The sequence below is a fragment of the Artemia sp. Qi Xiang Cuo genome, chromosome 8 (assembly GCF_049724085.1).
Source record: "Artemia sp. Qi Xiang Cuo chromosome 8, ASM4972408v1, whole genome shotgun sequence".
Classification (NCBI taxonomy): domain Eukaryota; kingdom Metazoa; phylum Arthropoda; class Branchiopoda; order Anostraca; family Artemiidae; genus Artemia; species Artemia sp. Qi Xiang Cuo.
The window spans coordinates 74,026,547-74,052,385 of record NC_142801.1 but is presented as its reverse complement, the minus strand read 5'-3'; the positions used below and the strand labels follow the sequence as shown (position 1 = coordinate 74,052,385).

At 34.5% G+C, this 25,839-nt stretch overlaps 1 protein-coding gene across 1 annotated transcript in view; it reads right to left on the bottom strand.

Annotated features, from left to right (window-relative positions):
* LOC148949786 (3'-5' exoribonuclease 1-like) overlaps window positions 1-25,638 on the bottom strand; it is a 54,465-nt gene extending 28,827 nt beyond the window's left edge. The window contains exons 1-4 of the mRNA XM_089093747.1: window positions 25,380-25,638; window positions 17,666-17,949; window positions 6,899-7,037; window positions 4,477-4,626 (exon numbers count right to left, since the gene is read on the bottom strand). Of these exons, the coding sequence (XP_088949873.1) occupies window positions 4,477-4,626; window positions 6,899-7,037; window positions 17,666-17,949; window positions 25,380-25,604 (798 nt within the window). The 5' untranslated portion in view covers window positions 25,605-25,638. The remainder of the gene's footprint in view (window positions 1-4,476; window positions 4,627-6,898; window positions 7,038-17,665; window positions 17,950-25,379) is intronic.
* Window positions 25,639-25,839: the final 201 nt, after the last annotated feature.

The following is a 25,839-nucleotide window of genomic DNA, read 5'->3' as shown; positions in this document are numbered from 1 at the left end:
TCTCATGGTTCTCTACGCCGTACTGGAAGAACTGTATGTCAAGTAAATAAAGTAAGTCGTGTCTATGTAGTCGCTGGGAATGTAAGGCTTATGAGGCAGTATAATAAACGAAGTTATATTGCTATGTGAAGCTATAGTTCGAAGGCTGCACAGAGCTCGTCAATTTTTCATCAAATTAAATCCTCAGTTTTTGTTGGAAGTAAACAGTTTCTTGACCATAAATTCCAACTTCAAACTACTACTACTATTAAAAGCTCAACGCACCACCTAACCGACACAGTTATGTGTTGATTAGGTGGTTTTCCTCCATCCCTTTCCCTCCCTCCATCCCCATCCTCCCTCCCTTTCCCTCCATCCCCATCCCTTCTCCTCCATCCCAATCTACTCAAAGCCTATCTGTCTATCCCTGGGTTCCCACTGATGTGGTTTCAAGCAAAAACGGCCGTTTTTTCGTGATGCGTCAAATTTCCTCCGTTTTTTGCTGCAAGTTTCCGCGTCACAACGGTTCAACGGCTGCATTGAAATATTTCTACTGAGCCGTTGAAAATCGCATCCGTTATTTTAAATTAAAATCATTGTAGAGCCATAAATTGCAAGTGACTGAGAAACTAAACATGTTATAGATAAGACTTATATTTTTCATTAGGCATAGTTAGCCAAGGCTATTATAGGTAAGCCCTTTGAATATTTTCTTAGCTTCTACAATTTGATTTAGCCTATTCTTATGCATATGCTTTTTAATTATAACATAGTATATTTGCGATTCAACGACTGTAGTGAACCATTTCTGTGTGAACATTTTGGCGAATTTCCCGCATTCGCTATCCATGAGCCGTTTTTCGTGAAAAAAAAAAATCGCACCAGTGGGAACCAAAGGTATCTCTGATAAAAAAAACTGAAGATTTTTATGAGAAGAAAAGATGGTAAGTTCAACACTATCTTTGAAGTGTCTTTCACTAATAAGAAAAATTATGTTTCTCCAATAGACCTCTTAATCAGAGACAGAACCTTCAAAGATGGTGTTGAACTCGTTGAAATTTTCATTTGATAAAAATCTTCCAATTTGTATTAGATCAAGGTCGTATCCAGGATCTTTGTTTGGGGGGCCCCCTCTGTTATATATCATATATATATATATATATATATATATATATATATATATATATATATATATATATATATATATATATATATATATATATATATATATATATATATATATATATATATATATATATATATATATATATATATATATATATATATATATATATATATTTATGGTTTATGAGGCAGTATAATAAACGAAGTCACATTGCTATTTGAAGCTACAGTTCAAAGGCAGCGTTGAGCTCATCAATTTTTCATCAAATTAAATCATCAGTTTTTGTCAAATATGGCCTTAAGACTTTTACTTTAATATTTTACTTTAATGTCAAATATTACCAGTGACTATATTTGGAATCTCCACAAAAAAATTGAGGGTCAAGAAGCGCACTGAAAACTCATAATCACTTAAGGGTTGAAATACCATTTAAGCCTTGGGCAAAAATCAAGCAGATTCCAAACATATTTTCAGGATTTTTGTTTGGGGGGCTCCAAAAATACAACAGAAATAACTTTAAAAAACACACGAAAAATGTGTTTTTATGCATTTTTATTACGTTTTTACGATTTGGACAAACATTTTCGGGAAGAGGGGGGGGGGGGGAATTCAAACCCTCTAACCGCTCCCGTGTATACGACTTTGTATTAGAAATACACAGTTTCTTCGTCAAAGGTTTACCCTTCGAAGATAGCACTAACCTCGTCATTTCTTCATCAAACAAAATTGTCATATTCGTTTCATAGACACACTATAATTTTTTCCTTTGATAACAGTTGAACAAATAGTTTTTGAAAATTAATTCAAATGCAAGGAAAATGCCAAATAGGGCCTTAAGACTTTTACTTTAATGTAAAATGTTACCAGTGACTATATTTGGAATCTAAAAAAACAAAAAAAACAAACAAAATTTGAGGGTCAAAAAGTGCCCCCGAAAACTCCTAATTACTTAAGGGTTGAAATGCCATTTAAGCTTTGGGCAAAAATCAAGCAGATTCCAAGACATATTTTAAAGCAAACAGCATTTCACAAGGTATGTGATTCAACATTTTGAAATCAACCCCTACTGTCACCTGAAGTGGGGATATGTAGCTGCTTAAGATTGCAGAATTAATTACAGATTTGGCAGCTTAAAAATTTTTCTGGAACGATTGCTTTTTATTTAACCTACAAATATCAAGCGCTTGATTTTTAAAATTTAATATTATCCAATTTCTTTGATGATGTACTTTAAAAGTTTGACCCCTTAGAACTGTTAGTTGAAGCCTTAAAAAAATTAAATACAAGACAAAGCTACCAAAAACTTCATTTTTTATTTTAAAATTCTCCCCCCTCCCTACTCCTCTCCCTGAAGGAAGGTAGCCCTCTAACATTCGCGCTATTTTCTTCCCTCTACGAGCTATGGAAAAAAAGAAGCTCAATTCTTGGTTTCTTAGATACTGACTTTTAACATCTAGAGAGCGCTTTGAATATATAAATACACCATCTATATATTTATACACATTTCTATACTAATAAGGTGTAAACGAAAGGTAAAATTACCAATACTAATGACTATATATATTTAAAATATACGGAATACGGAATAATCTTCTATATCCTTTCCATCCTAAACACTACTGCCAAGCCATATAGGTAGCAGATCTGAGGAAACTTCAAGTTCATCCAAGGTCTGAATTTACTCTCAGTTTAAAAACTGTTTCCAAGTATTATCGTAATGCATTTATATATTTATCTTTTTATGTTTTTTTTTTTATTTTTATTTTGTGTTTTCATATATTTTCATAAAATATTTTTGCTTTTAGTTTGTAAACTACAAAGATATAATAATTAAATAATATATTTTTATTTTTAAATCAGTTTAATAGCTAAACTTAATTTTGTTTAAATGATACCGTAAATTTGAAACATCTAACTACAAATTAATTTTAGTTTCCAACATTTAATATACTTAAATAGAATTGATGACGATATTTGCATAATAACACACACAATTTGGTTTTAATTATTAGATGTATTAATTTGTAAGACATTTATAATTATTTGTAATAATGCTGGTCGCCCTCCAATCGTTTTCAATAATTAAAATGTATACTAGCCCTTTTAATTTCCAATGGAATGAGCCCCCTTTCGAAGTTCTACGACAATTCCTTCTATACGGATTGTCCTGGTCTAAATAAAAAATAAATAATACATTGTGCCCACATCGCTATTTATTTAGGCAGCCCTATTACGCTGCCTATGATACTAACTATTACTAGCGTGAGGTATTATTATAAGCAAATAGTATATTTTTTATATTGTTTCCCAATGTTGAACTTATTATTTTTAATATTAATGTACATATGTTTAATTCAAATATCTAAATCATTAAAGCCAAATGTCATAATTAATACAACATTTCTTAATAATTTGCAATTAACGCAATGAAAATGGCCGGGTTATTTCAAATTGGCGAGCTTTTCTTCCTCTCACTTATAGGCCTATAAATTATAGTCCCAGCCAATAAATTCGAATAAAACAACCGTTCTGACGGTTAGTACAACCTCTTGCCCTATTTCCATTTTATTCTACCTACAAAAATAAAATACAGCCTCACATAGTCACAGAGCCCAGTATATGATAGATGAGTCATTTCGCAAGAAATAAAAAATATAGAAATACAATCATAAGAGAATAACAATTGGATTGGAGTTGACATGACAGATTTGACGAAATAATTAAATAATAATTTTTTCAAAAAAATAAAAATAATTAAAAACGAATACTGAAACAAATACTTTTTATGTTAGTGTTATCGTTAACACTGATTACATAGAAAACAAAAGAATTAAAGGATCATAAAAATAAAAATTGCAAATAACAACAACTATAGGAATGATATTAAGATAATAAAAAGAATTGTTTGACATAACCAGAATTTTCGAATCATATATACAGAGTAAATATTTATTTGAAAATATACTGAAAGGACAATGATAATAGTACTTATTGTAAAAAACTAGTATGATTAATATCTTATAAATGAATATATATACTAAGTTTCAAATAATTTAAAATTTATAAAATTATATTAATTACTATATTAAAATACAAAAATAACAAAATCACTGCACCTCGTAGTAAATTTCTAAGGATTTAAGGCTTCAGATCACCGTCTCCTCCAAACCCCAAAAATCTTTTCCCGAGTACTTTCATGATTTTAGCTTTATGTTATTAGTTTACACACAGAAGTACCTTTTGAAGGATTTGGAAGATCACAGTCGAAATATTGAATCCAGGGAAACTCCATAGATTAGACTAAGGAAACAATTTGCAGCTGACACTTAATTTATGTTAGTTTGATAATAAATAACCCTAATTAAGCTTACCGAACATTCAATCAAAAGAAAACGGCCCATATCCCATGGCCCATCCGTGACTAGAGAAAAACTGTATTTCGTTCCAAGTTGGTGTTTTTCTAACCATCTTTTGAACATATCCAACACTTCTATAAAGGAGGGCGAGGTATCGATTGTTTCCTAGAAAATAAAGTGATATAAATATTAAACCTCTTTTATATTATTTTATAAATATAATTTATCATTAATAAAATTAATAAATTTTAATGAAAGATTAAAATTTATTAATAAATTAATTAATAAAATTCACAAATATTATATATTCCTTATTAGAAATATAAAGCAATCAATGCTGTAAAGAAATTTTTAATATTCTATATGGAAGCCATTGCCACTAGCAGGATCAAGCAGCTTGAGCTCAACATACATGCGCAAACTTCTCCTCCACTCCAATCCCTTCAAAGCTTCATTCTTTACCCTCTCCCATGAGGTTTCAGCTGCAAAGATTTGTAAGTATTCTATATGTAAGCTATTACCACTACCAACGGATGACAGTAGGATCAAGCAACTTGAGCTCAACACACATGCTCAAACTTCTCCTCCACTCCAATCCCTTCAAATCCTCATTCTTTACCCCCTCCCACGAGGCTCCAGCTGCAAAGAAATTGTCAGTATTCTATATGTAAGCTATTATTATTACTACTAACAGATCACAGTAGGATCAAGTAGCTTGAGCTCAACACACATGCGCAAACTTCTCCTCCACTCCAATCCCTTCAAAGCTTTATTCTTTAACCCCTCCCATAAGGTTTCAGCTGCAAAGAAATTGTCAGTATTCTATAAGGAAGCTATTACCACTACTAACAGATTACAGTAGGATCAAGCAGCTTGAGCTCAACACACATGCACAAACTTCTCCACTCCAATCTCTCCAAAGCCTCATTCTTTATCCCTTCCCATGAGATTTCGGTTGCAAAGAAATTGTTCAGTTGCATGCGTATTTTATAAGTAAGCTTTTACCACTACTAACAGATCACAGCAGGGCCAAACAGCTTGAAGTCAACACATACACGCATGCTCCTTCTCCCCCTCCCAATCCCTTCAAAGCTTCATTCTTTATCCCCTCCCATGAAGTTCCAGCTCTTTTAAATCCTTTCTTATTCCTTCCAACTCTGTTCGAGAATTAAACACCCCCCCCCCTCTTAATACAAAATTAAAAAAACGAAACTCTAGCCATGTATATTAGGGAAGGCACACTGCACTTATTTATGGTTGCACACTTCCCCCTCTTAATACAACATTAAAAACAAACAAAACTAGCCATATTTATTAGGGTGGGGTGGGGGGGGGGGGCAACACTGTACTTATTTATAGTTATTTATGTTTATATAAGTTTCAATTCAATGATCTTTGTTGTGTGTTTTAGGTTCCATTCCTTCATTCATAGTAATTTCACATGATTTCAGGTTCGGAATTCTATATGAGTTAATTTTTGCTTGTTCTAAATTTTAAAATTGCTCTACTTTCCATGTGAAAATATTTTCTTTTATTTTGGAACATTTATTTCTTGTAAATATAGATGGCGGGCTTGCAGCAAACAATAGGAAATAATTTCTTCGTTCGAATACTGCGAACTGTTTTACAATCAGAAGTACGGTTTACCCTCTGGTAAAAAAAAAAGAAAAAAAAAATCCTATGAAGTTGCTTATACTACTTCCGTGGTTGTTTGTTTATGGAGTAGCAATTGTATATACTGGTTTGAGTTTTTTCTCCAGTTATTCTTTTATGATTTCAGATTTCTACTTTTTCTTCAATTTATTCATGGTTTTAAATTCAGTCTTTCTTAGCACTGAGGACGCCGACAGGCGAAATATTTGTGTGGTTGTTCTTCTTTTTTCTAACTACTGGTCATACTACTACTGCTACAAAAACTCTGCAGCACCAAGCCACTTGAAACCAACACAGCTACGCACACTTCTCCTCCATCCCAGTCTAATTGAAGCTTCTCTCTTTACACCCTCCCAAGAAGTCAAATTTTCCTTAAATCCTTTCCTACGGTCCCTTCACACTCCATTCAGGGATGACCTGCTTTTCGTTTGACACCACATGGATGGCCGAAAAGAACTATCTTTGATCATATACCCATCTCTTTTGAAATTTTCTTCTTTGGTTTTGTGATGGTAGGCCAGTTAGGTTTTATACCTTTTAAATCCAGGTAAAACCCTTCCAGTGGAACCCAAGTAAGAAAATATTTGCTTTTCGTGTAATACAGCGACTCCTACATACAGTTTTTCAGTTAAATAGCACTAGCCCAATTTTCACTCTTATAAAAACTGAAACCCCTTTTAAAGAGTGTAACAACGCTAATTAGGGGAGGCCACATCTGAAACGAGGCCATAATTTTCTCCCAGCACGAGACATTAAAAAAAAATATTGAGCTAATTATTACTACCTGAGAGATCCCAGTTAGTTCAAGGCAGAAATCAGATAGTTTTGGCTCCAAAGATGGTCGACAGAACTGACGAAACTCGTCAACAACTTCACCAGTCGTTCCTTTGATTAAAATGGCAGGAAATTCAATAATTTCATGTCTGGAAAAAAAAATTTGTGCATTCAATAAAAAAAACAACATAGATTCATTGTTACTAGAAAATAGTAACTAATAATAATAATTAAAAAACGAAAAAAAAACAACAACAACAGTATAATAGCTGAAACCCTTGATGGCTGAACAAGTTGCCCCTTAACAAGGCCGTACCCAGGATTTTTTTCGTAGGGGGTTTTACTCAAAGATTTTTTTTCGGGGGGGGGGGGGGTAGAGAAAAAAAACCCCTCAGAAAATGCATACAAAATTTGTTAATTTTCATTTTTGTTACGTTTTGCGAGTGAAACAAACATTTCGAGGGGGGGGTCAAACCCCTTATGCCCCCCCCCTCTGCGTACGGCCTTGCCCTATAATCTTATTAGTTTAAGTCTGGGTCGTAGTTTCATAAGTCAATCGCAATATCCCATAATCCTTAGCCAGAAAGGAAAGTAAAAAATCTGCCTTTTTAAACTCTGATCCGTCCTTCGGTTCTTTTGTGTGAAATTATAAGCCACTAAAGAGAACAAAAAGTTCTTGAGTCACAAGTTTTTTGGTATTCCTCCGTGCTTTGACTGTTTGAATTTTATCATTAGCGCACAAACTTAGACCTTACTGGTACTATGACAAAGAAAGAGTTCGTGTAGAAAAAAGTCTATTTTCGTTAAACCATAATAGACTACCAATGAATTCTATTAAATTTGAGAATTCTATAGTTTAATTCGTGCCTGGAGCGAGAAATGATGGTTTTCGCAAGCCCTTCAGCCGAAGCCAAAAGTGTATGAGTTGAAGGGGAATTTATCGTTGTTAGAAAGGACTATCTGAAATTGTTTATGCCAAGCGCATCAGTTTCAAACTGATGTAAGATTAAAATAAAAAGTGCTTAAAATGCGGAACAGCTCCCTGGCTGAATTGTCAAAACGATTCCTTAGAATAATAAACACGAACAATTATCCACGGCTCCCAGGGCGTCAATAAAGTTAATAAAATTGCCCTGGCTCCCTGGCTCCCAGGGCGTCAATAAAGTTAATAAAATTGCCCACAAAATTAATAAACCGTTTTCCTCGCATAACTTTGTTGACTTTATTGCTGTCGAAATAAAATTGAACTTTATTTAACTTTTTCAAGAAAGTCCGCACAGTTCAGCCAATAACAGAAGACTTGTAGAAAAATCCAAATAAACCATAAACAAATAAGTGTCAACATATACAATAGTGTTACTTGCTCAAATATTTTGTTTGTAATAGAATAAGGGTTAGACCAGAAATATTTTCATTTAAGCCTTACTTATTAAAAGGAAAAATATGCTTGAGAAGATGGTTTTCTCTACGCCATGCCTGATTAATTCAGTTATTTGCTAAGAAAAATTGCTATAAAGTCAAAAAGGTGAAATTCTTGTATGAGTGGGACAAACTTTATGGTGCCCAATTTCATGAAAAACTGTATTAACTCCGATGACGCCGTGGGAGCCCCGCATTAGAGACCCAAAAAAAGGCATTTTTTCATGGGTTTGAAAGTGATGCCATCTGTTTTTACTAATCATTTCTGCTTGTGATTCTGTTGAGTTCGTAACTTCATGTTCTGTGTTTGGGACTGAGGTGGAGGACCAGTAGCACATCTTTTTCCTAAACCTTAATCTTATTGCTAAAGACATTGCGGAGTTCCCATTACTCAGTTTTCCATTTCTTAGTAGCAACATAGGAAAGTTGGCACAAGGTGAGAAAATCAAGTTTTGAACTAACAGAAATACAATACTCCTTGAAAAACTGTTGAATGTATGTGCATCAGTTTATACGTAAGAAAATTGTTTATGCATGAGAAATATTTCCAGGGGCTGACACCTTTTTGTTGGGGGTACAAACCAGAAAAAAGAGAGAAAATGACTGCCAAAAACTAGTAAAAACCAAATTCGTTACTAAAACCAAAAGATGGAGGCAAAAGTTGACTCATGGCCGCTAAACATCCCACCTCAAATTTTTTGCAAAAATGTAGGCATATTTCAAAAACTCAAAAGGGAGATTCCAATTCATGATTTTTATGTGCTATTTTCTAAGTGTAATTTATCAGCTGTATAATGTGTAATTTAAGCTGTACTGATTTATGTAATACGGATTTTGGTGTTTTTCTTTGATAGTGTTTTTTTCTTTATTAATGTTTATCATTTGCATTTTCCTTTTATATTTTTTTTTTCAGTGCTCCGCTTGTGATTTTTATCTTTAAAGTGGGCAATAAATTCATTCATTCATTCATCGCACAGATTTGAATCTGAATCATGCAAGGATTTTCAATCTATACGGTTGAAGAGCCAATCTTGGCCAGTGCTACCTCCTTCCCACAAACCCATAGTACTGCTAAAAAAAATTTTGCAGAAAGGTTGGCATGTTTCACCTTCTCTGAAGCAGGATTTTGCAAGGATTTATTATCGGTAAGACTAGATTTGATGAATGGTCGCTCTAGCACGCTTGAAACAAAAATCTATTATTGTTGGGCAAACGTTTTTAAGACAGTGAAAGGCAGTGAGGTCTAAGAAATTATTTAGATAATTTCGGAGACCATACTGCCTTTCCATGACGATAAATAAAAGTTCAAATAGGAATAAAATCCTTATTAGACAGTGATAAATTTCACAAAAAACGGTCACATATGAAGTGACCGTTATCAGTTATGACATATGAAGTAACCGTCATCAGTTATGACGGTCACTTTATATGTGACCGAAATATCTATTTTTTTTATATTTATCACTGTCTATTAAAAAGATTTGATCCCTATTTGAACTTTTGTTTATAGAAATTATTAACTCTCTAAGCCCTCTCTCCCGCACTCGATCAACCTTTTAGTAAAAAATTGGGCATAGTGCGCCTGTGTACACCAAAATCATGCAGATTTCCATTAGCATTATTAGAAAGCTCAAAGATAATTCTTTGCCCTTCTGAGCCCCCCCCCCCAGGGGTCTTTTCTCACTATTTTCATTAATTTCAGGCATATCGCACCTTGTTTGAAGCAGGATCATGCAAAGACCCTCAATCTATATTATTTGAGGCACAATGCAAGCCACTGGCACCTCCCACTCCCTCCCACTGATTTTTAGCAAAAGGATAGACACGTTGTACCTTGTCTGGTGCATAACCACACAAAGATATTCAATCCATATTGATGGAGGCATATACTTGGCCCATAGAATCTTCGAGCTGTTTCTGTGCCCACCCCTGTTTTGTCCCCCATTCGCTGCGTTACTTCGAGATACGAAAGAACTTTTGTCCCCTTTATTACAGAAAAAACGAATAAAATGTCCCAATAGTTTCTTTTTTCCCCCTCTTTTTTGTTTATTAGCTGATGGTGCTGCCCAGGTTCTTGCGCTCATTTGCTTGTCCCCCTTTTTTCAGTTCCTTCTTTAATTTTTACATATTTTATTTTTCTTTCTTTTCTTTTTTTTTGGGGGGGGGGGGGTATTTATTTATTTTTGTCCCCTCCCCCCCCCTTCTGGGCCCGTTTTTATTTTTTAACTCTTTTATTGACTTACTGTAGTTGAATTATTGACACTTTCTTAGTTTCAATAATAGTGTCTTCTATAATAATAGTGTATTTTAATTTATGTCTCGTAATTTATTGTCTCGTAATTTATATGTAATTATGTCTCGCTCTTTGTTTGTGTATATTTGCTTATTCCCCCCTTCCTTCTTTTATGTCCATTCTAATTCTTTTTCTGATTCGTATCTGTGTAAGTTTAGTTTGACCAGTTTTTATCTTTTTAACTTTTTAATTGACTTTTTACAGTTTTAATTATTGACTGTTAAATGATTGTTCATTATGATTTTTCTATTTCGTTGTTGTTTTTTGCATTTTGGCCAGTTTTAGTGCAACCATTTATATTGTCGACTCCGAAGTCCGAATTCGGCCCTTTGTGGGCTTGTGATAGTGATCTTTTTGAAATAAATATCTTATCTATCTTCTTTGCCCCTTGCAAGGCCAGCTTTTTGTCAAAACACAGGCAAGTTGCAACCTTTTTAAAACTTATTCGTACATGGATCTTCAATCTATACGATTATAGAACTAAAGCCAGACAGTTGTGCCTTTAACGCTTCCTAACCCTCCAAACTCGAACTTTTCAAGGAGGCACACTTGTGCCTCTTTAAAGAGGCGACCCACCACAATGTTAAGCGATTTCCGGTCCTAGAGGTCGCAGAGAGACGGCGGTGATCGTATTTTGTAGCCCAAGTTCAAACTAAGAAACTTGCAAAATTTCATCCCCTCCGACTTTATCTTCATGGGGTAAACTGGGCCGGAAGTTTCGACCCTCCCACCACAGCCCCCCTTTAACGTTGTCCGATTGGGCTGAAATTTATAGTTTAAGCTTTCCTAGGGCCCGGGAGCTTATCCTCAAAACTTCAGCTCAATCCGATCACTCCTTCCCTGTTTTCCAAAAACCAGATATAGCCACTAAATGTTCATTTCTCTTTTTTTTTATTAGCCACGCCTACAGGCCACAGTTGGTAACGGATCCGGGTGAATGAGGACTCATTCGAAGCGGAATTTGACCTGTTAGGGCCTTTTGATATTTTCAGACCGAACAAATAATCCCCTGAATTTACATTTATGAAAAACCTTGTTTTTCCATAAGAGCCCATGTTAAATTTCCCAACCACAGCCTCCCTTTAACGTTGTCCGATCGAGCTAAAATTTAAAGGATAAGTTTTCCTGTGGCCTGGGAGTTTATCCTCGAAAGTTCAGCTCAATCTGATAACTCCTTACCTGTTTTACAAAAACCAAATATCAGGCTTTTTGGGGGTTTGCTTGCGTCAAAAATAGATTCCACATACTAAAAATACAAGAACAATTGTGTCTCTTTGGTACAGTGGTCGATACTCCTGACTGTCAGACGGAATACCCGGGTTCGTTCCTCGTCAGAGGAAATTTTTTATATACTGAATTTAAACTTTAAAAAAGAAACTCAGTTTCTTTTTTAAATTATTTAAAAAAACTACGTTTTTTAAAAAGTTAAAGAGGCTGAGTTACAAGGTCGAAATTTAAAACGTACAGGGATTAGGAGGCACAGTTGGGGGGCTGTTAAAGAGGCTGAGTCACAAGTTCGAACCTTAAAACGTACAGGGATTAGGAGGTGCAGTTGGGGGGCGGCCACCCCCCCAACCCCCCCTTCCGGAAGTTAAATGGGCTGTGCCCTCCTCAACGCCTCGCTCTCTAAGCTAAAGCTTGACTTTCTCACAACTCTTTTTTTTAAACAATAAAAACTTTAGCGTAAAGAGTAAGGCATTGAGTTTATATTGAATTTAAAGTTTAAAAAAGAAACTCAGTTTCTTTTTTAAATCCAATCTATTAAATCCTTCGGCTCAACAGGCGTTTCCAGAAGAATATCACAGTGGGCCTTCAGGTTACAGGTAAGTCTCCACTGCTTTGATAACATTATTTGAAAAAAACTACGTTTTCTAAAGAGTTAAATAAGTAATAAACTGTACAAAAACGTGCAGAAATTATTTACGCCTCAACGCCTCGCTCTTTACGCTAAAGTTTTTATTGTTAAAAAAAAGAGTTGTAAGAAAGTCAAACTTTAGCGTAAAGAGCGAGGCGTTGAGGAGGGCACAGCCCCTTTCATATACGGAAGAGGGGGTGTGGGGGGCGGTCGCCCCCCAACAGCACCTCCTAATCCCTGTACGTTTTAAGGTTCGAACTTGTGACTCAGCCTCTTTAACTCTTTAGAAAACGTAGTTTTTTCAAATAATAAGTGAAAACATCGACACGTTGCATTTCGTTTGAATATAAAATTTGCAATAATTTTCAATCTGTATTCCCGGCACAAAACGGCCTCTTGTCCTCTCAAAGACCCATACCCTCTTTCCGCAAGAAAAAAGAGGTAGAACAACTTTTTTCTTACTAATCAGCTTGACATATATGGAATAAGGACCCTGGGTCAATGGGATGTGAGAATGATGATATTCAGAGGCATATTATCCTTTGCTAAACTCCAAACTTCTAGTATCTAACAGGGCAAATAATTTTGGGCTAACTAAACAGAGCAGATCGATTTTCAAAGGCAACCACCACTTCTGAGCCCCATCCATAAAAAGTGTCCAGTGTTTACTTTCAATTTGATAGGTAGGCACCTACAGCCATGGAGATATTAATCAAGTAATTTTACACCATTGAACCTCATAGATCAGGGGGTAGCTAAATAATAGGGGGTATCTATATAACAGGGGGTAGCTTTATAGAGCAGGGGGTAGCTATATAATAGGTAGTAGCTTTATAGAGCAGGGGGTAGCTATAAATTTCCAATTTGGGGATATATGAAAAAAGAGTGTTAAGAATACAGCAGTTTTTTAGACTCTCTTTTGTTGTTTCTGCTTTTTTTTTGTCTTTTCGTAATTTTTTTTCTTCAGAAAAGTTTTTTTTTCAGTTGAGGTTTTCATGACTATGGCATCCAATTGATGGTGAAGAAAAACATCAAAGTGTTGCTCCTGGAACAAGCTGACCAAAAGCTACTGCAACTCTTCAACCATACTTAGCTTTAAGTAAATCACAAAAAAATTAAACTGTAAGTTATCTAGATGCCCATTCACATTGAGATTTTACTAGTATCAAAATTCAGTCCACTCCAAAACCTGGTATAAGCTTGTGCTAGTGATTAGAGTTTACAATCCACAATGGATAATTGACACACCAGAATCAACTAATACCATAATTATTCGATGTACCTTTCTTTATCTCAGATATCATACATTAGGCTACTTATTTCTCTTGTCATACAAATGTTCTTCAGTTTCAGTAACTGCTCCCAATGTTTCACTTCATTTTATTCCACAATTCCTTTTATTGTTATTTTTTTTTTCTCTCTTTAGATAAGGTTCAGGTATTATCAGAAATCAGAAATTAGTCAGAATTCAATTAGTCATTAGTCAGAATAGAATCAGAATTAGTCAATTATATGACTATAATGAACCCGTCAGTAACGAGTCAATATATTTCTAATGTAAGGGAGGCTGCCAGACGAGTTAGATATTTTTCAGTGTTCCAGCTGAATATTCAGAGTCTTTGTTCCTCAATCGACCATCTAAAACCGATTGTTTCCGAAGAGTTGAACCTGAACCTGAACTTAAACCTGATCTTGTTGGTTTATGTGATGCTTTCTTAGATTCAAAAAATGATATGCTTTTGGGTTTGCAAGGTTACAAAATGAAGCGACTGAATTGACAAAAGATGGCCAAGGGTGGTCTTGCCTTGTATGTTCTTAATAATATCACATATTCTCTTAGAATACTTATCCAGAAATATCGAAGGTGTCTTTGAATCACTGTTCATTGATATGAAATGTGGAGGTAGGGATTTAATTGTTGGGATTATTATTGATCTCCTAGTGGCTCTATTCTTCTATTTCTTCCCATCCTTAATGATCTACTGGATACCACCCTAAAATAGTCAAGTGAGATAATTATTATGGGAGATTTTAGTATTAATTTGATGTATATAAGGTCTGTATGTATATTTGGATTTTTTTTTCCATGCATGCTTGCCGCAGGTACTTTACCTTCGCAGGTACTTTACCTTCTATATGTATCCACTATCGCATAACAGAGAGTACGTCATCTCTGATTGAAAATATTTTCTGTACGGAATCCAAAATTATAGTTTAGTAATTGACATTTCTGAGCCATTCCCTGTTTACTCTAGATACTGTTTTGATAATATGACTATTAAGAGGAGTAGTGAATCTGGTAAAAGGCCTTTTAGATTTGGTGAAGTGGAATTGACGCTCCTTAGGTCAAGATTGGCAGAAATTTCTTGGTGTAATTTTAAGAGTGATTCTGATTTTTGTAATTAATTTGTACTTTTTATGAGTCAATTAGAGACGCAGTTCTTGATATTTGCTCTGTTTCACCTTCTAATCGTAAACCTAAGAGGGCCTTTCCTCTAAATCCTTGGATGACCCCTGATCCTTTTAGGAGTTGTAGGAGAAAAAATAGACTCTAAAGGGCCTGTAAGTGTGCTAGCCCTTCAATGAAGGGCTAGCGCCTTCAATGAAGAGCCTGTCAGTGTGCTAGCCCTTCAATGAAGGGCTTTTAAATCGCTTTCAGCGATTTAAAATTTACAGGAGTACCTAAAATTCTGTGTAGGCCAAGTCCCAGGATTATTTTATTGATTTCAGATGGCAGTAAAGATATTCGAAAAATTTGCCAGGTTATAAACTCTGTCCTTAGGCCATCGGTCTCCACCAGTCCCTTCATTTCTGGATCTTAATAGCAAAATTATCGAGGGTGTACTGAATGTGAAAGATGCATTTACTTTATATTGGTAAAAGGACCGATTCTGCTGTTAGTTCTCCTCCTTCACTATCCAACTTCAGGTCTTGTCTCGGGTCATCTTGTATTAAGTCAATATTCTTGGAACCAGCGATTGATAGAGAAATTACTAAAAGTGTTATGGGACTGAACAATTCCTTGTTGTCTGGTCCTGATGATATTCCTGCTAAAGTAATTCTCATTTCAGCATGGTATGCCCTGAATAGTCCCAAGCGGGCACGAGTCATCGTATTATATAGGGGGGGGGGGACACAAAATGATCCAGACAACTATCGGCCAATTTCTTTGTTGTCTGTGTTTAGCAAAATATTTGAGAAGGCGAAGCTTTCTCGTCTGAATAATTTTCTTACTTCTAAAGAGTTTTTCCCCGATTTTGAATTTGGTTTTCGAACATATCATCCAACTGAGTATGCTTGTGCAGTTTTATTGAATTATCTTCACTCTGTCCTAGACTTCCTTTTGATTCCTGCTTCTTTGTTTCTGGATGTTTGTAAAGCCTTTACTTCTTTAACCCACAGTGTTCTTCTATTTAAACTTTCTCATTTTGGCGTAAGAGGTAGTGCGTTTCTTAGTTTCAAGTCTTATATGTCTAGTAGAATAATCCTTGTTGGTCCACTTTTTGGCTCACCATCAACTTTTGACCAGGGCTCCCTCAAGGGTCAATTTTAGGGCCAGTATGGTTCTTAGTATATGTAAATGACCGAATTTTCCAGTTAGAAATAAATATCCTCTTTATTGTTGTCGTCTACTTCGTCCAACATTCGCCCATTAGCATAACCATAATTTGCATTCCTCAGATTCTCTTGTTACCTTTGCTGATAGTACCACCCTTATTACTTCTGGCAGAATAGATGATGAGGTTTTTACAATGTAAATGGACCTGTTCAAGAGAGCTTTAATTTGGTTTGATGCTAACTTTCTAGCCCAAAATGTTTCTAAATCTAGCTTCTTAGTTTTTTCTCACATTTTTCAGGCTTGTCCTCAACTATCTGAATCTCATATATCCATAGGCTTTATTAGTAGACCAAAGGATGGCCATGTCTGTTTCCTAGATATCCTCCTAGATGAAAATTTATCTTTTAAACACCATATTGACTTGATTAAAATAAAGGTATGCAGAAACCTTGGTATTCTAAGGAAACTCAAACATAGTTTTCCTGGACCAATTCTAAGAATCCTATTTCACAGCTTAATTCATTCTTATGCTTCTTATTGTCCAGTCATATGTATGTCTACTTTTCCTTCTTTTATCAAACTGCTTCGAAACACTTATAATAAAGCTATAAATCTTATCCACGAAGTAAATCGTTCAGCAACTAAACTGCTACTTGATTTAAAAAAAAACATATATTCTTTCCTGTGCGTCTTTTGCTTTTCTTCAGCTCCATGGTGATATTCCTGGGTCCCTTAGATTTACTTCATCTTTTGTATCCGATTGGTCAAATTATCAGCTCTGTAATTCTCTGAACATTCAAATTACGCATACACCAACAATAAGATCCAATTTTTAATGTTTTTGTTGCGTGTCATTTATTATGGAGCATCCTTCCTGATTAGGCTCGGGAATGCCACTTGTTTGGCACCTTCAAAAGATTTATAAAAAATATTTTACTTTCCATATGATTAATAATTCCTTGACGTATATGCTGTTATTCATTTTATTATTATTATTATTATTGTTATACTTGTAGGTCTGGGGTGGGAGAATGTCATAAAGAAAGATTTAAAGGAAATGGGAACTTCCTGGGAGGGTGTAAAAAGGGAGGCTTTGAATAGATTGGGATGGAACGTGCGTAGCTGTGTTGGCCTCAGGCGGGTTGGTGCTGCGGTGAGTTGTTATTAGCAGTAGTATAGTTATAGACCTTGTGATTAATTATAGTTATCATAAAGCTTATTTAATGAACTCTCTTTCTCTATTTCCTTGTGTTTTTTTTCTCCACTTTTATCAGCAAATGCTTTACATGTTATGTGTTTAAATGTTTAATAGTTTAAAGTTAAGAGATCTGCTTCATAATTCCCCTCCTACAGGCCATAAAGCCTTTGTGGGGATTTGTAGATTGTAGTATTATTGTTGTATAATTATGAAAATAAATCTATCTATCTATCTATTAACAAAGCTCAAATCGACAAGACTTCAGCTCAAACCAGGTCTGAACACCAGCTAAATCTAAATTAGAAAATGGTTTGAACCAATTACCAAAATTATTGCTAGCTAAATCTTAGTGTTAATAAAATCTGATGTGGAATGGGCTTTAATATTCTCCAAAACTGACTAGTTACCCATAAAACAAAAAGCTCAAAAGCACAGGGAAAGAAAAAAACTTACCTGTATTCCTTTTGCTTCCCTGCTTGACAAGTTGCTTCAAAGTCAATAACAACAAAATAATCATAAGTCAAAGGTACTGAATATTTATTTTTCTCCTGCAGTGTAGCCATGATCAATAACTGGTGTCTGTAAAAGTGTTTTAATCTATTCACAAGTGCATCCCTTTTTCCATTGCATTCTAACTGGAACTGCTTTAGTTTTTCTGACACCTCTTCTTTTGACAATGTGCCAATCCATTTGTCAATCCCTTTTAATCTTGTATATACAGGATGATCTCTATCTATCTGAAAACACAATAATTAACAAGATGAAACAACCGCTGAAGTATACAAATATGTGTGCTTGACCTCTTGATTCTTTTGCTTTTTCATATCTATTTTGCTGTCTCTTCTTTTCGTTTTAAATGTTTATTCATTTGTCTCTCCTCAACTCTCAACTTTGTCCTTATTCCAGGACTTCTAAAAGTACCATAGACTCCAGAGTAAAACATTTGTTGCCCTAATGGCCTATCTTAGGTCTGCCCGAAAATGTGATTTTTTAAGATTTTCCTTTTGGTAATTTCAAAATTATGAAGTTTTCAGGGCAGCACCCCACTTTTTTCAGTGTTGCTACGTTGAGCTACAAAAATAAATAAGTAAAACTAATTAGTTAAATAGATTCCGTAACTGATTTCGTGTTTTCCTTTATGTTTAAGGGTACATGTTAATTAAACGAAACACACCCATAAGTGAAGTTACGTTAACCCTAACAAAATATAACCTTCATATAAGCTTTAGTTTAAATAATAACATAATTTGGGTTTTATATTTGCAAATTAAAAAGGGGTAGGTAAAGTATTTGGACAGCGCTCCTAGCCTACCCCCCCCCCCTAATGTGCAAATATATAGCCCAAATTATACAAGTTTAATGTATTCTATTACTCATCATTTGTCTTTGTGACTATGAAACCGGTTTTCTGAGATCTAACCTAAGTGTAATTCTTGAGTGTGTTTTGTCTAATTAACAAGTACCTGTTTAAGTGTTTTTTTTTGTTGTTTTTTTTTTAATGCCTAAACACACTGTTTGAACTGAAGTGCAGTATCATGTTTGCTGCTACTACAGCCTACAGTAAATGAGATCTAATAGTTAAGATTTGGTTAATAAATAACAAAAAAAAGGTTAACAGTATGTTTCTTATTGACAAGAATAATAGATTTTTACCATGGGCTATACTTTCTTTCTTACATTAAAAACTAGATCCACAGCTTTTGAGAAGAGGGCAAAAAACCTCAAGAGGGACTAGATCTGACCTGCATACCATGGGCTATACTAAAGAGGGGCTAGATCTGGCCTGCATACCATGGGCTATACTTTCTTTCTTACAGTAAAAACTAAATCCACAGGTTTTGAGAAGAGGGCAAAAGACCAAAGAGGGGCTAGATCTGGCCTGCATACAGGATTTCGTTTCTGAGATGGCTAGCACAACTTCTAAAACATTGTCAAGATTAGGCGAATAATATGGTAAGAATATGAAACCAAAAAAAAAATAGTTGAAAATCAAAGATTTTTTTTGGGAGGAGGGGGGCTATGCAAAAAAACAAACATGGAAAAATAAGTACTTATGCCCAAACGTTAGCTATGAAAGAGCAAATTAGGAGTGGATACTTAATTTGTAACTGAACCATTTAGAAATATATCCACAGCTCAAATTAAGGCATAGAAGGATGTTTTCAATCTACTATCTCTACCTCTATTTACATAGCTTTATAGATCCTGTGAACTAAGGTCAATTTCCTAACTAAAGTTACAAATTTATTTCTAATTTGGCTGAAAAACCTGCTTCTCTTGAATTTTAAGCTTTATCAAAACGTTTCGAAGGATTTGAGCTTGGTTTGAAATTTTGAAAGCTTGAATTTTAAGTTGTTTTGAAATTTTATTGGGAACAAAAATTGGTTTTCTTTTCTGCTCTAAAGCCTTATGAGCAGTGACGACATTTCATTCTGAGCGAGGGGGGGGGGGGCAAAGCAACCTCTGTGGGCCCCTAAACTGTCTGGCTCATAGTTGTTGAAGATCAATATTTCTTCACAGTGATTAGCACAGGTCTCTGCCAAAATCGACTAATGATAGTAAGAAGCAATTAAAAAGTGCTTAATGAATACAGAGAGAACTTAAGTTGTAAAGTAATTTACAGTTTTAGTGCAACACTGGGAACGGTCAAGGTCTCATTTTTTCAAAAATACCAACCATAGCATTGAAATTCAACATTTTCACAAGAGCCTTCTCACTAAATATCAACATCAGATCACTGAGCCTTTTGCTGCTGTTGATCTTAAATAGATTTTAATCAGGCTTAGTGTAGAAAAGAATCTCTAATTATTAGTCATTGTGATAGATAGACTAATGAAGATTTGCATATTGTCTTCAGACAATCGCAAAGTTCAAAGAAATCCTTTGGCCTATTGGCTAAAGAGTCTATGTATATTTTTACTAGATCCATTTTCAAGACAAGCAGAGGTGTGTCAATAGAAAACTGCTTTTAATTTGCTGCTGCACTACCTAGTTGGCTGGTAATGATAAAGTGCGGCGAATCAACCTCTATCGCACAGATTAACTCTAACGGGGGAACAGCACTCATGAAGCAGCTTTCAAACATGGAGCACAATCTATCTGTCACGAGAAAATGATCCCTTCTTAAAACATTTTTAGTTGATTCTTCCATTTCTGCAAGATTCCTTTTTCCCAAAGTCGATACGGTTGCACAATCGGATAAACAGGAAGTTACTTCCTGTGCACGCTTTGTGTGTTTTACACGAATAGTCAGAATTCTGAGAATTTTGCTCCAGGTCTTCACTGAGACTGCACTCACAAGAAAATCCCTTCACTTTATGAAAGATTTTATCAAAACCATCGTCAATTTGCATGCATATAATTTTATCTCGCGTACCCACAATAAGACCAGTAGCTCTAGAGAAAACTAGGCATCTCTGGAAGCTGCTCAGACAAAGTTTGTGGCACAAAATTGTTTTCTGCTAGATGGATTATAAATATAAATTCAAATGTATGAAGTCTGGTTGCAAGTTCGTGGGCCTGAACTGCCAGTTCCCTGTCACTAGATGTTCTGGTAATCGGTCAAACGGCCAAAATACAGTCGTATCTATTCAATACTTTGCTCACCAATCAATTTTGGGATGCCCATCTGTAGTGGATTATTTCTCCAGCTGAAGAACAGTTATGACAGTGGCTTTTTAAGCATTAACGAACAGTTTCATATTCTCGTTTTGTTACCATCTTTGGTGTGTGAGATTAAATACGGTCCTTCAAGATTTGTAATGATTCTTTTAATTGCCCTTTTATAAAATATATTTTTCTTGTTTTTTTTTTATCTTTCCTGAAATAAAAAAAACGAATGGTCGAAAATTCCCGCTTTGATTTTTTTCAAAATTCAAGATGCTAAATTTCCAGACAATTCCAGAAACAAAATTCAGGAAATAACCATTTTGAATGAAACCAAATTTCAAATTTAATGTGTTGACTAGAGGCAAAGAAAAAAAAAAAATACAAAGAACTTTCAAAATCCCATATGGTCTGGTGCCTATCAACAATAATACGTCTATGGCTGCTAGGAGTGCAAAAAGTCCGCTTTTGTAAAAAATTGTGTTTTATTTACAAAGTCCAGGAACAGAGAAGACCTGAGTCACACACGACTCAGAAATGAGTCAGAACAGATTCACAAACAGACTCAAAGAAATATAGAGTACATAATACGTATATATAGAGGGGCAGGGCTGTATCCAGGACTTTTTTTCGGAGGGTGTTTTAAACAATGATTTTTTTTTGGGGGGGGAGGGGTTAAACAAAAAAAAACTTTAAAAAAACATAAAAATTTGTTTATTCATTTTTATTACTATTTATGAGTCATAAAAACATTTTTTTTGGGGGGGGGGAGTTTAAAACGCCCAGCCCTCACCCACCCCCAAACCCCTCCTGGATATGGCCCTTGTAGAGGGGACCACTACTCCAGAATCACTTAACCAACATATATTATGTTATTATAGATCCTGGGTCAATTACTTGATTGAAATTAAATTTGGTCTCCGTGGCTATAGCAACAAAGCAATAAAAATGTGTTGCAATATACAAAATAGGAATAATAAACAAATATGTTTGGAAATGACACACACTGTATACTGTTGTGAAGTACAGCTATATCAAAAAAAGATTTGTTTTAATTGAAAACTGTTTTTATAGAATGTGTTTTTTCACAGTCCAAATCAAACTGACAGACATTGTGACAGCTAATTTGGGGCCCCTCATACAATCAGGGTAGGGCTATAGCCCCAGTCAGCCCCCTCCCCCTCAAAATGACGCCCCTGCTTATGAGTAGGGATATACTGAAGGTATATGGTTGAAAAATTTCTTTCTAGACACTTATTCAAGCTATACATCTATTGCTGAAACTTTCATTCATCTAGCATAGTGGTTGGCAAAGCATGGCTCCAGAGCTGCATGTGGCTCTTTGGTCCCTTAAGTGTGGTTCTGGCACAAATATTCACAGAAGGCACAATCATATTTTCATTAAAAAATACTTGGTAATCAAAAATTGCATCTTATTTTGACAAACTAAAATTTTTCTACAAATCAATACCATTTATAATTTTTTGTTTAAGTGAAAAGATTTTAAGAACATAGCAGATATTTTCGAAAAGAATTAAAGAGCAGCCATTGTCTTCCAAAACCTTTAAAATTAGAACAATTAAAATTTTTTCAAATACAAACACACAGCATATGGATGATCTGAAATTGGTCTCAGCTTTATCAACAGCAGTTGACAAGTCTTGTGCCATAGATGATACAAGTTCCACTTTTTGTAAGATTTATGTCTCATTCAGGCCCTTATAGGCCCCTTAAGAAGAACTTATAGGATTATTGCCACTCAAAGGTCAGATACATGAGAAGGTATTACAATGTATGGATAAACATCATGTTCCCCATTGTGTTGATTTCAACTGATGGGGCCAAAAGTATGACCAGCATGAGAAAAGGGTTTGTTGCTGTTTTGAACAAAAAAATTAATAACAAAATACTTGTTAATCATTCATCAAGAAGTGCTTTGTGTGTAAACATTAATGGAAGAAATTTGTAAATTTACGGAATTAGTTCAACATTTTAAATCCTGAATTAAGTTACAAAACTAATCTCCTAAATATCATTTTAAATGATTAACTGTACCACAGCAGGTTTTATTTTAACCAGCAGGTTTTATTATTATTATTTATTGAAAACCCATCTTCATACAAAAAAAAAGTAAAGCACTAAAAAAGTAAATGAGCACTAAACTCTAAAACTAAGAAATTTAATAAAAATAAATTCATCAAAAGAATTGGCTTTTTATGTTAATTCCAAATTTGTAAACTCCCTACCCCCTGGATATGGCATTGATAGATCTAGTAGATAATTGTCCTATATCCTTAAAAAATATAAATATGGTATTAAATTAAGTTGTGCAGCCAAAATAAGGTTTCAAGTACATATTCTAACAATTTAGTATTAAATTGTTAAAAACCAAACCAAAAGTCAGGTTCCAACATGAAATTATCTTTCTAGCTGGATATTTTATATTGATAATAGGCCAAGTGTAGGGCTAGATTGATTAAATGTCTTTATCAATCTTTAGGAATCAAGAGATTATTAATGTTTGAATCATTATGGAAGATAAGCGTTTTTGAATCTAGCTAATTAGGTTTGCTAATTTATTCTCCTATTTCTTCAAGGCAACACTGACAAAAATGTGGTAGGCTACTACCCTAAAAGCTATACTTTTGAAACAGCCAAAATAAAGATCTTAGAAACTTATGGTTTTCAGGTAAGAATAGACATAGGGGAGGTTAGATGAAAAAAAACTTTTTGTTTTAATGTTCTTGGTGCTTTAAACATGCCTTTTTTAAATTATAGGCTTACATATTCAATATTTGCATGAAAAGCGCTTCTGTTTTTGAAGTTGGTAGAATATTTATTTCAAAGGAAGAGGCTTTGTTTATCTAGATGGAGAATGCCAGAATTACTGCTGCCTTGTCCTAACTAGTGAATAACCAATCTTTGAAGACATGTTTTTGGAAGCTATTCACTTTCTTTATTTGGAATTTCATTCTGATTAACTGCTGAGGAGGGAGAGCACTTTTGTCATAGTAATAAATGTTAAGTTTGAAAAGTGTCAATTGGGGAATTGAATTGTAGCAACTTTCCTGTACTGCTATGAGATAGATTTGCCAGGGTAGCACTTGGTAGACCTAATTTTGTAAAAGCAGTAAAATATGCATCAAGTTGTAGCCTAAGTTATTTTTATTTCTCAACTAGGCCTAGACCTAGGCTAAATCAATTAGAAGTAGGTTATTTAAGCCTATGACAACCAAAAGTTGAGCCTTGCCTAGACTACTTTCAAGGGAGCTAATACTATAAATTATATTCAAGGCAACCTTTTTCTAGGTTATTCCTAGGTAAAGTTCTATGAAATCATATTATTGAGTTAGGAATAAAGCAAATATACCATTTGATGCCTTTATTTATGCTGATTACAAAGATAATAATCATTTTTGGAAATGGATAATCATTGGAAATGAATTTCAGCCCCCCCCCCCTGTATATACCTAACCTAACCCTGAATTGGCATATATAGGGGGGGTGGCTGAAATTCAGGTAATTATTTAGCTTTGGCCCCCTCATAAGTAGACATGTTAAGAAAACAATTCTCACTTTAAAATATGTATAATGATCCTAGTTCTTATATTATCCAAGGGGAGAACCTTTATCATCAAGTCTTTCCTCTCAAAATCCTGAAAACTGAAAAAGTTTCCAAATATCACCAGGTTCTTAATTCAATGCTTAAGTCTTTTGAAATTGCCGCTGTAAACTGCTGCCAAATAAGTCGTTTTATAGATAGCGTTTAGCACGTGTTTAACACATGTGTCGAAAAACGTGTTTAAAGAAAAAGTAGTGGTATATTGAGATTATAGAAATTGTGAATTTCTAACCTAACCTAACCTGACCTAACCTAACCTAACCTAACCACTGCTATTAATATTGTGTATTTACACCACTGCTTTTCGCACTTTGCCACTTCTATTTGCCCTTCTCCACTGCTATTAATATTTTGTATTTACGCCACTGCTATTCTCCCTTCGCCACTGCTCTTTTCCCTGTGCCACTGCTATTTAAAAATAAAAGTAAAATAAAAAGACAAGCATGAACGCTTTGTATAAAAGAACTATTAGGCGGCAATTTAAAGGGTCAATTTAAAAAAACTTAAGCATTGAATTGAAAACGTGGTGACATTTGGAAACTTTTTCAGTTTTCAGGATTTTTAGAGGAAAGACTTGATGATAAAAGTTCTCCCCTTGGATAATATAAGAACTAGGATCATTATTCATATTTTAAAGTAAGAATTGTTTTCTTAACATGTCTACTTATGAGGGGGCCACAGCTAAATAATTACCGAAATTCATTTCCGATAGAAATGATTAGGCCTATTATATTTGTAATCAGCATAAAAAAAGGCATCAAATGGTGTATTCACTTTATTCCTAACTCAATAATATGATTTTGTAGAACTTTATCTATTCCTATTCTCTGGCTAGGCCTATGGCCTACAAAGGCCTAGTGGCCAAAAAGTAGGCTAGTGGTTTACCTTCCTTAATTATAGGCTATTACAAAATTGGTAAGTAATTATACATTTTATTACCTTTGGAAGCTTCTTTAAATAATTTGGTTTCTTTGAAGAATGTTTTACAGGGTTACTTTTGACTTTTTCATTAAGACTATTTCCACCAACATCAAAGCCATTACTATGTTCAACTGATTTTCCAGAGTCCAAAATAATTTCATCTTCATTGAATTCCAAAAGTTCATTTGATACCTGAGAAAACTCAAATCTGTTCTTTTTACCGACTAGCTTGAAGCCAGACATCTTATATTGATGATAGGTCTTCACAGTAGTTCATTTGTTGCGACAGCACGATATTTAATTTTGAATGTTTCTCTTAATACTTTGTTTGAACGGCCATCTATAAGGCATATTTCAAAGAAATGTTTTGTAATTAGCCGCTCGATTTCTTTCGGTTTACGTGTTTACCAACCCTTAAAAAAATATCCTATACATTATGACGATTTTTATCATTTTTAGGCTTTGACATTTTTTCATG